Below are 13,542 nucleotides of genomic sequence, written 5' to 3'. Positions count from 1 at the left end.
CTGGAGGGCGATAAATGATAAGGATGTTAAGCTTGAAAGGGCTGGTAACTGTGACAGCATGGAATTCAAAGGAGGCGATAGACAGATGGGTCAGGGGAGAAAGAGAGAAGGTCCACTTGGGAGAGATGAGGATCCCAGTGCCACCACCCCGCTGACCAGAAGCTCTCGGGGTGTGCGAGAACACGTGGGCAGACGAGGAGAGAGCAGTAGGAGTAGCAGTGTTATCAGTGGTAATCCATGTTTCCGTCAGTGCCAAGAAGTCGAGGGACTGGAGGGAAGCATAGGCTGAGATGAACTCTGCCTTGTTGGCCGCAGATCGGCAGTTCCAGAGGCTGCCTGAGACCTGGAACTCCACGTGGGTCGTGCGCGCTGGGACCACCAGGTTAGAGTAGCAGCGGCCACGCGTTGTGAAGCGTTTGTATGGTCTGTGCAGAGAGGAGAGAACAGGGATAGACAGACACATAGTTGACAGGCTACAGAAGAGGCTACGCTAATGCAAAGGAGATTGGAATGACAAGTGGACTACACGTCTCGAATGTTCAGAAAGTTAAGCTTACGTTGCAAAAAATCTTATTGACTAAAATGATATAGTACTGCTGGCTGGTGAAATAGGCTAGCTAGCAGTGGCTGCGTTGTTGACTTTGTTTGAAAGTGTAGCTGGCTAGGTAACCTCTAACTGGCTAGGTAACCTCGACAATTACTCTAGACTACACAATTATCTTGGATACAAAGACGGCTATGTAGCCAGCTAAGATCAAACAAATCAAACTGTTGTACTGTAATGAAATGAAATGTAATACTACCTGTAATACTACCTGTGGAGCAAAGCGGAATGCAACTACTCGCTCCAAACCAAACCGGGAGTGCGTATCGTAGAGGGAGAGGCATGAGCTAGCTACATGAACCTGTTACTACATGTGAAAGTTATCAAAACACTTAGTTTAGAATATCTACATAATTCAGCAATTGCATTCTTCTCATATTACTCTGTAGGCTACTGACCTATTCAAAGCTTCCTCTGGCACCTCGCCATACATCTGCCTGTAGTTATTGAACTCAACCTGCAGGAGGTGTGTTTGTTGTGACTGCTGGGGGCAAGGTTCTGACAGATTGGTGGGGGTAAGGACACACCCAAGAAAACACCCACATCAAACCAACTTATGTTTGGTTTCTGTCATGGCATTTATTGAGCAGCAAGACAAAAAACAAGGCCAAATCAGCGGGTGCAGTTCCCCTTTAAGTGAGTGCACTGGGGCTGAATTAAGTAGAGGAGGGTCACATAGAGTAATGTTACCCGACTCAGATATCTCAAATTAATTAAAACAAATTAGAGGTTGTCTCCAAGTCGAACCATGCTTCTGGAAGGCCAGTGGCTCTCACCAGTGTTTATTATTAATACAGCTTGGTGCCTATTTTGAATCAGCCCTTAATTAATTTTTATTAAGTGCAGTTATTAATTTGGTTGGAGAGCCCCCATGTGGTATTGGGTATCCCAGGTGTGGAACTGGCTGATGATTGAGAAACTGCTTATCAGGAACATATTCATTACTTAAACATGGGAGAGATGGAGGTGATTTTCTATCCCCAAAAGCATTCTTGTTAATCAATTACTACATTGCTCAGGCCGAGCTAGGAGCTAGGATGAAAACCAGTGGAGCTTGTAGCTCTCTGGGACTGGGTTGGAGACCACTGGGAGTAAGATGTGGAATTACAAATGTTTGTATCCCATCGCTGTTTGTATCCCATCGCTAACAGGCAAGGTTTTCTATTTCTTGTGTGTGCAACCACAGGTGTAATGCTGCTACAATGTTCTGTTTATGACCAATGTACCACGGGTTTTAATTAGGAGCTCAATGGGATTTAAAGACAAAGTGAAGAAGAATAGGGCTAACTGAAAACAGGTGTGTCTTATTCTCCTACTATTCCAAAAATACTTAACTTGTGCAATCCACTGATAAAGTTCAGCACATACTAGTTTTGATGAGGAATCTGTTTCAGAGTCAAAGTGGAGGAGAGGATTATGAAAGGCATGCCAAGGACGCCACCATAGGTTAGTCTGAGTGTCTCTGTCTCCTCCTCTACTAAATACACCTTAACCGGCTAATGCAAAGATTACTCTCCCTGTGTTTAGAATAAACGTGTCTCTCTCTCGCACTTTCTCGTTGTCTCTCTCTCTCTCTCTCTCCCACTCACTCTCCCTAACGCTCTCACTCTCTCTCTCTCTCTCCCACTCACTCTCCCTAACGCTCTCACTCTCTCTCTCTCTCTCCCACTCACTCTCCCTAACGCTCTCACTCGCTCTACAGCTTCATTCAAGGTCCAATGCAGCCATTTTCATCTCAATATCAAATTATTTCTGGGAAACAGTTAAAGATGCACTCCAGGATCTTAAGCACAAGAAATTCGTAACATATAGTACGAATTGGATTTGTAACATCAAATTGGATTTGTGACATGCGCCGAATACAACAAGTTACCCGTGAATACAACAGACCTTACCGTGAAATACTTACTTACAAGCCCTTAACCAACAATGCAGAGTTTTTACTATATTTGCTAAAGTAAAAAAAGAACACAATAAAATAACAATAACGAGGCTATATACTGGGGGTACCGGTAACAAGTCAATGTGCAGGGGTACAGGTTAGTCAAGGTAACATATAACACAAATTGCTAAATGTTTTTAAAATAATAATAATTTTAGCACTGCACAATTTGATGACGTGGTACACAAAAAAAACGGGACCACCTTCAAATCTACTGGCTGAAATTACACAAAATTCCAGAATGCATCGTTAAGTACCTTACTGCAATTGCAATCAATTAAAATGGTAAAAAAGTTTTACAAAATTGCTTCTTAGCAAAGCACTTTTACTTAAGTATGTTTTGAATGAAGTACTGTACTACCTTTTTAAAACCATTCGTTATTCAGTACAATTTTATAGGCTATCCATAATAGTAGATCGTGATGGCACTGATCGTTTGCGGGTGATTGCCCCCCGGAGCCAGAAAAACTGATCATCGCTGTTTAGTCAGTGACCAATCAAAACATGTAGCGGTAAGATAGCTAACTAGATATGAATGGTCATCAATTTAGCTATGGATGGCTTTAGCAGCTTGTAGCCTAGTTGTCTAGCATTCTAGCAGGCTAAGTAGCTATACTTGCAACTAAGTTAGCTAGCTAGCTAGCTAGCTAGCTACATGACTAAGGACCACCCAATTGTAATAGCCGTTATTGTGGCTAGCACGTCAGTGTCACTATGTGTGGTGGTGGCTAGCTAACTAGCCATGTAAATTATCTGGGCTAGCTTACAACATTACCTAGGCTAACATCAGTAAGTGAACTAGATAGCTAGCTAACGTTAGCTTGCTTGGTCATCACATTTTTAGAGAGACCTAGCTAGGAATTTTAGCTATGTACTTTGTCTAAATTAGGATACCGTTTACCTAAAAGTCAGACTCAGTAAGTAAGTCTCAGAATAGGTCCATTTGTATTCTTCTTTTAGCTAACTATATTTAGTTAGATCACTCAGATGATGTATGGAAGCATATAATATCCAAATGTCACATAATTACATCACATAAAATGTATGTTTGCTGGGTAAAACTACTATAACTGGGGCCTGGGGCTTAACCTTTACATAAGCATTCATAACACCTTTATGAAGCAGTTCATGACATATTAATGAGAGTTTAAGTAGGCCTATCATTCATTACATTAACGTTCATGATTGATGTATTCATTCAACATCAGAGTCTCTCACAAGTATTGTTTGGTTTACACATGATTCTAATTTTATTGTGTGTGTTTGTGACGTGAGGGAGAACAATTGATGGGCTGGTTTTAATTAATTAATCTTGCATATAATTGTGTGAGTCTACACAAAAGGTACAGCTAGACTGGACTCATCACAATACTAGACAACTTATTAGAGCAGAGAACATTTGACAAACTCACTACAAGCCTCAGTATCTGACAATAACAAGTATGGAAAGTTTCTGTTAGGGCTATTGTAATGTCAGTGATATGATGAACTAAGTAGCTACATGAAGGAGAATATGCAGAAATATGAAACATTTCTGATGTTGTGTAATTGCAGGTTGTGTAATTGCCACTATGCAGGTTTGGTCTACCTGAAGCATCATCTTGACACAATGACATAGCACGAGACAGAGCAGTGAATGATGCCCAAAAGGTCACAAGGTACAGCGGAGCTGGATGGGTACCTTGCCTGTGTGTCAGACAAGATGGACCTGCTTCATTCCTTTCCATACATAAAGAAGCTGTCTATCAAACTGAACACAGGACTGCCTGCCTCTGCAGCTTGTAAGTGTATTTTTAGCTGTGTTGGACTGCTCTTCACTGCAAAGACTTTGTGCGTCCTCTGAAACATGACCTGTCAAACTGCGCTTCTTAATACCCGCTCGTTTATCCCGGAAGCCAGCTGCACCAATGTGTCGGAGGAAACACCGTTCAACTGACGACCGAGGTCAGCCTGCAGTCTCCCGGCCCGCCACAAGAGCGCGATGAGCCAAGTAAAGTCCCCCCGGCCAAACCATCCCCTAACCCGGATGACGCTCGGCCAATTGTGCGCCGCCCTATGACTCCCGATCACTGCCGGTTGGGATCGAACCCGGGTCTGTAGTGATGCCTCTAACAATGGGATGCAGTGCATTAGATCGCTGTGCCACTCTGGAGGCCTACTTTTACTTTTTAAATTAGCTACTTTTTACTTTTACATTTGTTGTTTTTTTACTCTTACACTAAAAGGGCACTATCATAACAATTTTCACGGTATTATTCCAATCTCATAGTGTGAAAATATATACAAAACACAAGAAAATCTGTATTTTGACTGCAGTAGGCCTTTAAAGGGGGACACTAAATTTAAGATTAATTGCATTTTATCCCATTGCATTAAAATGCGCCCTCCTCCGTTCCTCTCTTCCTCTTTTCTTTTCGCCAGTCTTTTAATTCTGTTGGTATTGGATGGGGAAATCTGGGCTCTCGTTTGGATACTGCACATGAATAAACCATTAACTGTGCAATCTCATGGTGCCCAAAAGAAAAAAAAGAGACTTGGATACTTAATGAGTGTGCGATGATTGTAAATATTAGCACTATTTTGTGGGGTGGGGGTGACTAATGAAAGCTGTGGGGATAAAAGTGTAGTTAAAAGTACAGTAGAGTAGGAATATTCTCTGTCTGTGTTGTAGATAATGAGTGTTGGGCTTAGCTGGGGCTGGGGGACTACGACTGCAGTAGGGTAGAAGAGGCTGGGGTGGGCTGGAGGCTGGGCTGGGCTGGGCTGGGCTGGGCATGGCAGGGGGTGGTTAAGCATGACTACGGCTGGAGCTGGGATAGACTAAGATGTGCTAGTTTAGTTGGACTGGCCTGGGTCCGCACTTGGCTGTGAGAGAGTTTCACAGTGTTCAGGATTGAGATACTTTAGACTCCATCTCTATCCAAACACTTCTAGGGCGTGAGTGAGGCCCCATCTCTTTCCAAATACATCAACAGCGTGAGGCCCCATCTTTTTCATAACACTTCCATGGCCAGTAGCCCTGGCAGAGCTGCAGTGTAATCTGCTCTAAATGCTTATATTAAGAGACTGTAATTACCACTAGTCTCTCTCTCCCTTCTGGAGAACATCAGACGGCTTAGTTAGCCCAAACAGACCGCCAGCCAGGACCGAGACTAACCACTCAGTGCACAGCCGCACCATTGGCTAATAGGCTAATAAACCGCTGCGTCATTGGCTAACAACAACATAGCGACAGCCAGGATACAAAACAAGGAGATACAACAATTTCTCTCGACACAGTGATCATACTACTTCGGAACATCTCAATGTAGTCCCCAAAGAAAGCTACGGAAGGGCAATGACGAAGGCAGCACACAGTAGAATTGTATGTTCGTTTTCTCTTCTACCTGTACATGAATCACTGTGTCTGCACGCAACTCTTTCATCGTATTCAAACCGCCGCAACTTAAAACAAACTTCACCGTAAAAAACAGACCAAGCACAAAAGGCCCTTTCATATTATATGATAATCATAAAGAGAGGTATGATTACCTCTTCTTCTCTCAAACAGCAGCAGTGATGGTTCACATTAAAGAGTGTGTTTCTGCGTCGGTGAGTGTCGGCCAGGGACACACAAACACGCATGCACGCGCAAACACACACACACTGTTACGTCTCTCGTTGGTAGAATGACCGGACCAAGGTGTAGCGTGGTAGGCGTACATTTTCTTTATTAATGTTCCACCAAAAACAATAAACAATACAACGAACGTATAGCTTCGTAGTGCAAAACATGCAACAAAACAAAGACAAGATCCCACAAAACCCAAACGGAAACTAATAACTTATATCTGATTCCCAATCAGAGACAACGATAGACAGCTGCCTCCGATTGGGAATCAAACACACCAACATAGAAACAGAAAACCTAGAATGCCCACCCTAATCACACCCTGACCTAACCAAATAGAGATATAAAAAGGCTCTCTAAGGTCAGGGTGTGACACACACACACACACACACACACACACACACACACACACACACACACACACACACACACACACACACACACACACACACACACACACACACACACACACACACACACACACACACACACACACACACACACACACACACACAGACAGAGACAGAGACACTCCAAAGGGAAAGGCTGCACTACTTAGAAGATAATGAGGAAACAAACTGGACAAGTACGATTGATCCCACTGTTTTATAGCACGGGGGATTATCAAAGGATTATTTTAGGGTAATTATGCACGAAGGTCGACAACAGGCTTTCATGTTGCTGCAGTGAATGGCAGCAGGGTGTGTTGTCACAGAGTGTGTGTAGTAAAGAGAGTGAGGAGGCTTGCCATAGCTACACACACAGAGGCAAGCATGCACAGGCAGACACACACACACACGCACAAACGCGCGCACGCACGCGCACACACACACTTATCAGGAAGCTACCATGCCCTGGCGCCTTTCAAACACACCAAATCAGCGGCCAGCAAACTCGGAATGTTTCTTCAGGAACACAACTGGCTCCCTTTGGTAATTCCAATCTCGGAGCGACAACGGTCTAGATGAGAAACTGCATGCCTGTTCGGCAGAGGAATTCCAAGTGGAAATTCCCAATCGGAGCACCTCTCTTCTGAGGCATGTTATCGATCAGGTCCCGTCCATTAGCAAAGGAGATGAGCGATGGGGTAATGGGAGGTGGCACAACACAGCAGGATGGGAGATCATTGATTGACCTCTAAGTGGTAATTACACATGATACCCCCCAACCCCCCTCCCGACCCAGTGTAATCACTTCTCCTTGTTAACCCATAGCCCTCTCCTCCTCCTTAACACCTACCATTCTTTCCCTAACCACTACCAATACAAACTTCTGCCCTTTTCTTTTCCTACTGTATCGATGGTACCCTCCACAAACTCACTGTGTTGGGTATGTGTTGTATATCTTCAGGTTATTCTCTTGTAATGAAGCCACCATTCTAATCACCAGAATATCCTTATTTAAAGTCTCCCAGAGACATGATGCATGTAATGAATGTATGTCATGTTAGTAACACAAATGGTAGTAGTAGCAGCCAATTAGATGAAAGGAATGGATTTAGTTTTGGAGCATGTCTGCATTCCAAATGGTAACATTCCAAATGGCACCCTATTCCCTATTTAGTGCAGTAATTTTGATCAGAGCCCAGGTCAAAAGAGGTACACTATATAGGGATCATGGTGAAATTTGTGGTGAAGCCCATAAATTGAGTTTGGATACCAGGCAACAGGATTGGATGTTTGGTTCGGATTAGTTTGGGGTAGGAAATAGGTCACATTGTGGAAACAATACCACATGCTAATTGATAGGGGCAAATTCAATAGGTTACCATCTTATGTGTTTGTGGGAAATAGAGGAATTATGAAAGTGTATTTCTCCAGAGTGTGTATGTTTCAGCAGAAGAGAACATTTCTATTGCTGTGTGTGTGTGTGTGTGTGTGTGTGTGTGTGTGTGTGTGTGTGTGTGTGTGTGTGTGTGTGTGTGTGTGTGTGTGTGTGTGTGTGTGTGTGTGTGTGTGTGTGTGTGTGTGTGTGTGTGTGTGTGTGTGTGTGTGTGTGTGTGTGTGTGTGTGTGTGTGTGTGTGTGTGTGTTAGTCTTGATGATGTACTGTATGCATGCATGTGTCTGTGTACATCCCAAGTGGCACCCTATTCCCTATATAGTGCACTACTTTTGACCAAGGCCCATACGGCTCTGGTCAAAAGTAGTGCACTATACAGTATAGGCTATAGGATGCAATTTGGGATGCATACACTGTGTAGTCTTACGGAAGTCTCTATCCGCCACAGTGGCGAAATGCTGATGTGTGTGAGTTATTGCTGAGTGTGGAGAAGTGTATAAGTCAATCTCCTGCTCTGACATGGCGGTGTGTGAGACTCACCAGTAGTGGAGGAGATGTTGACGTCTATGCTGATCTCAGGTATGCCCCCTCCCTTCAGCGCAGCCACACAGGTGTAGGTGCCAAAGTCAGTGAACTTCAGGTCAATGATGTCCAGGTTGGTGGTGCCTGGGGAAATGTCAGGGTCCGTCTGGGTGATCACCATTCGCTCAGAGCTACGCATGGCGCGCCCGTTCTTCAGCCAACCAAATGTCAGCTCCTCAGGGGGCGTGGCCTCCACCTGGAAGGAGTGGATAGTTGAGTATGCGTGTGAAAAGGGGATTGTGTGTGTGTGTGTGTGTGTGTGTGTGTGTGTGTGTGTGTTCTTACCTGGCAGGAGATCTTGACCTCGCGGCCAATTTGGATGTTGTCGTCATTGTGGTAGGGGTCAGGGGTGATCCAGAAACGCCCCTTCTTCAGCGCTGTGGAGAGAACATACAGACAGACACACCAGAAAGTGAGAGAGGTACAATCCATGTGTGTGTTTAAGTGGCAGCCACAGGAGTAATTCCACATTGAACTTTATTTGACACTGTAGACAAAAGATACACTTAAGTGTTTTTCTGCTGTTTGTAGAACAATAATGGAGAAAATGGTTTCCCTTTTTTAGAAAGGAAATGTGTATTTTTGCTTTTCCCCGACCTCTTGAGACAACAAACCCAACAGTTGAGAGGTTAAAGGCAACATGGGGTCAGCAACAGTGCAACACATTTTTAGACGGGTGCAGTAAATTGATTTTGAATAGGGCGTCAAATTGTAAAGTAGCAAACTGCTGGCTGATCAGACTGAAATACTGTATGTTTGTCTGAGATTCACTTTATCCAGTCACAGTCTGTCTGAGATGTGATTCATCCAATCACACAAGTGTTGTATTCATTGATTGGAGAGGAAGTCATTACACAAACACACACACACACACACACACACACACACACACACACACACACACACACACACACACACACACACACACACACACACACACACACACACACACACACACACACACACACACACACACACACACACACACACACACACACACAGAAAGCAGAACATTTGAGAAATATCAATGGAAAGATACTTATGGCTAATCCAGTTTAGCTTTCAAACAGCGTCATCAAATCAGAGCGAAAAGAAAAGCGGGCTGATTTCATTCTAATCTATGTTGCATTGTTTCCCAACTCTGCTGCTGTACAATTCATCTCGTCTGCACACACACACAAAAAAAGATGGCGCTACAGAAATCTTTTCATCTAGCAATTCCCTTGAGACATTATCATATTCAGTTTGGCGAAAAAGAAAAATGAATACAAAACCTGCATGTCAGATTTAAACACAGGAAATTGAATGTGCAAAACATTGCGATGCTAGAGCCGACCAGAGGGAAGAAGGGGGGGGGGGGGGGGGGCACAGAGGGAAAGAGAGTGACACAAGCCTGCACACTAAGAAACCAGACTCAGACCAGACTCAAACCAGACTCAAACCAATGTCAGCAGGTGGGTGAAGGACTGAAGACTGTTCCTGACACGTCTCAACAAATGTTGGTATTTGATTTTTTATTAGGATCCCCATTAGCTGTTGCAAAAACAGCAGCTACTCTTCCTGGGGTCCACACAAAACATGAAACATGAGCTAATACAGAACACTAATAGACAAGAACAGCTCAAGGACAGAACTACATCAATTTACAAAAGGCCCACATAGCCTACATATCAATACATACACACATATCAATACATACACACAAACTATCTAGGTCAAATAGGGGAGAGGTGTTGTGCCGTGAGGTGTTGCTTTATCAGTTTTTTGAAACCAGGTTTTCTGTTCATTAAATGAGATGGGAGATCCATGCAATAATGGTTCTATATAATACTGTATGCTTTCTTGAATTTGTTCTGGATTTGGGAACTGTGAAAAGACCCCTGGTGGCATGTCTGGTGTGGTAAGTGTGTGTGTCAGAGCTGTGTGTATGTGGACTATGCAAAGAATTTGGAATTGTAATGTTTCTTACAAAAAGACGAAGTGATGCAGTCAGTCTCTCCTCAACTCTTAGCCAAGAGACACTGGCATGCAGTATTTACATTAGCCCTCTGAATACAATGAAGTGCAACACGTGCCGCTCTGTTCTGGGTCAGTTGCTGCTAAACTAGGTCTTTCCTTGACAAAACTAGAGCCTGTAGGACTTGCTTTTTGGAGTGTGGTGTCAAAAAAAGCAGAGCATCTCTTTATTACGGACAGACCTCTCCCCATCTTTACAACCATTGGATCTATATATTTTGACCATGACAGTTTCCAATCTAAGGTAACACCAAGTAATTTAGTCTCCTCAACTTGTTCAACAGCTACACCATTCATTACCAGTGTTGTATCTTTAGTATCCTTAATGTGATGACATGCTATTTTATCAAATCTAATACCTAACGTTTAATTGATTACGTGATTGAATTAAATCATGTAACAATTAATGCATTAATAACCTGGGGCACCATGGAGAAGTTTATTTAAGGAGTTCCGTTTTCCGAATGAATTCTTAGAGATCTAAAGAGCTCTTACATTTCAGTCATCATTAATTATTCTTTACTTTCTTTCAGTCTCATCTGAACGTCGTACAATTCTTGGTTATATGCACGAACCCTAGTTTCCATAATGAATCAGCAATATACAAATTGGCTTATTTATTTATTTACTAACTAACTAAATTATCACAGAAATACATAACAAACAAACAGTAGATATTGGTTACTAACAATGATAGAAAAGTCCCTAGTGGGCTAAACAGATATGACAGCTTGGTAGACAAAAGGAAAGGGGTGGGACTGAGAAAGAGCGGGAAAGACAAAATTGATTCATTACACATAGCCTATAATTATATTAATTGAAATGCTAACCCTTTCCACATGAACGGCCGCTCATTCGAGAATAATTGCAATGTATATATATATTTACGCCCGTATGTCGTTGTTCGCTTCTCTGTTGGGAATCCTCGATCGTCTTGTAGGGTTCATCAGAGTCTCTGGTAAGTCTTTCGCGGCTCTGGTGGTTAGAATGGATACTTCAGAGTAGCATTCAGAAATGTTCTCAGAAATGTTCAGCCTTTAAGTCTTTACTGAAGACTCATCTCTTCAGTGGGTCATATGATTGAGTGTAGTCTGGCCCAGGGGTGTGAAGGTGAACGGAAAGGCTCTGGAGCAACGAACCGCCATTGCTGTCTCTGCCTGGCCGGTTCCCCTCTCTCCACTGGGATTCTCTGCCTCTAACCCTATTACAGAGGCTGAGTCACTGGCTTACTGGTGCTCTTTCATGCCGTCCCTAAGAGGGGTGCGTTACTTGAGTGGGTTGAGTGACTGACATGATCTTCCTGTCTGGGTTGGCGCTCCCCCTTGGGTTGTGCCGTGGCGGAGATCTTTGTGGGCTATACTCGGCCTTGTCTCAGGATGGTAAGTTGGTGGCTGAAGATATCCCTCTAGTGGTGTGGGGGCTGTGCTTTGGCAAAGTGGGTGGGGTTATATCCTTCCTGTTTGGCCCTGTCCAGGGGTATCATCGGATGGGGCCACAGTGTCTCCTGACCCCTCCTGTCTCAGCCTCCAGTATTTATGCTGCAGTAGTTTATGTGTCGGGGGGCTAGGGTCAGTTTGTTATATCTGGAGTACTTCTCCTGTCTTATCCGGTGTCCTGTGTGAATTTAAGTATGCTCTCTCTAATTCTCTCTTTCTTTCTTTCTCTCTCTCGGAGGACCTGGGCCCTAGGACCATGCCTCAGGACTACCTGGCATGATGACTCCTTGCTGTCCCCAGTCCACCTGGCCGTGCTGCTGCTCCAGTTTCAACTGTTCTGCCTGAGGCTATGGAACCCTGACCAGTTCACCGGATGTGCTACCTGTCCCAGACCTGCTGTTTTCAACTCTCTAGAGACAGCAGGTGCGGTAGAGATACTCTTAAGGATCGGCTATGAAAAGCCAACTGACATTTACTCCTGAGGTGCTGACTTGCTGCACCCTCGACAACTACTGTGATTATTATTATTTGACCATGAAGGTCATATATAAACATTTGAACATCTTGGCCATGTTCTGTTATAATCTCCACCCGGCACAGCCAGAAGAGGACTGGCCACCCCTCATAGCCTGGTTCCTCTCTAGGTTTCTTCCTAGGTTTTGGCCTTTCTAGGGAGTTTTTCCTAGCCACCGTGCTTCTACACCTGCATTGCTTGCTGTTTGGGGTTTTAGGCTGGGTTTCTGTACAGCACTTTGAGATATCGGCTGATGTAAGAAGGGCTATATAAATTGATTTGATTTGATTTGATTCTCATAGATTGATGCATCGGAGGATGTCAGTATTCTCGTTCTAGATTAACGTGATTTCTAACTGCAGACCAGAATTTCGTGTCGTCTAGAATTTGCTCCTTCTGTAGTGAATATATAGTCTCAGAGTCTAACCATCTCCAGCCGCGTAGCTAATGCTCCACGTGGGATGGTTTTCTAGTCTTATGGTTTGCGTGGTCTTAGAGACGCCCGGCTTACCGTGGGTTTCTTTGGCTTGTTGTAGTTTGAAAGACTTCACACACCAGCGTCACCCGGCATGTTTTGGTCTGGTGTAAATTTCTTCAGGAGTGGGTTTAATCCTCTGTCAAAGAAGAGGCAGTTCTATGATTCCTAATGTGATGTCTGGGCTCACGGGTGTGTGGCCACTGACTAGTTAATCTTTATATGAAAATCCATACTCTCATTTAGAATGTTAATAATATAACATTAAATTTTTTCACAAATAGTTTCATGTTTAATCACATACGTTTCACAATATTTAGATGTAAACCTGACAGCTGGGAAATGTACACTTTAAAAGATACCGTTATGTGTGTTTCCTGTCCTTCATGAGATCACCAAATGAAACACACTTGTCATAACTGTCCCCTATGTGTCCACGGACCATTCCCACATTCTCAAAAGTATAAATATTATTTAATTCTCTGATTTTGGGGATTTAGGAGTTTGGCCAAGTGAAGGCCTTTGTTCTCTCTCTGTGCTCTCTCCCTCTCTTTCTGCATGACCAGGGGGAGAGAGTCTCTG

The 13,542-nt window shown here is 43.6% G+C and overlaps 1 protein-coding gene across 4 annotated transcripts in view; it reads right to left on the bottom strand.

Moving 5' to 3' along the window:
* The window catches only part of LOC139556583 (MAM domain-containing glycosylphosphatidylinositol anchor protein 2-like), a 362,908-nt gene that overhangs the window by 144,391 nt on the left and 204,975 nt on the right, over positions 1–13,542 (bottom strand). For all 4 annotated transcript variants that reach the window (XM_071370710.1, XM_071370711.1, XM_071370712.1 and 1 more), the window contains exons 7-8: positions 8,805–8,896; positions 8,478–8,715 (exon numbers count right to left, since the gene is read on the bottom strand). In XM_071370710.1, coding sequence (XP_071226811.1) covers positions 8,478–8,715; positions 8,805–8,896 — 330 coding nt within the window. The remainder of the gene's footprint in view (positions 1–8,477; positions 8,716–8,804; positions 8,897–13,542) is intronic.

The sequence above is a fragment of the Salvelinus alpinus genome, chromosome 27 (genome assembly GCF_045679555.1).
Source record: "Salvelinus alpinus chromosome 27, SLU_Salpinus.1, whole genome shotgun sequence".
NCBI lineage: Eukaryota > Metazoa > Chordata > Actinopteri > Salmoniformes > Salmonidae > Salvelinus > Salvelinus alpinus.
The sequence above is the reverse complement of the archived record's forward strand: the minus strand, read 5'-3'. Positions and strand labels throughout refer to the sequence as shown.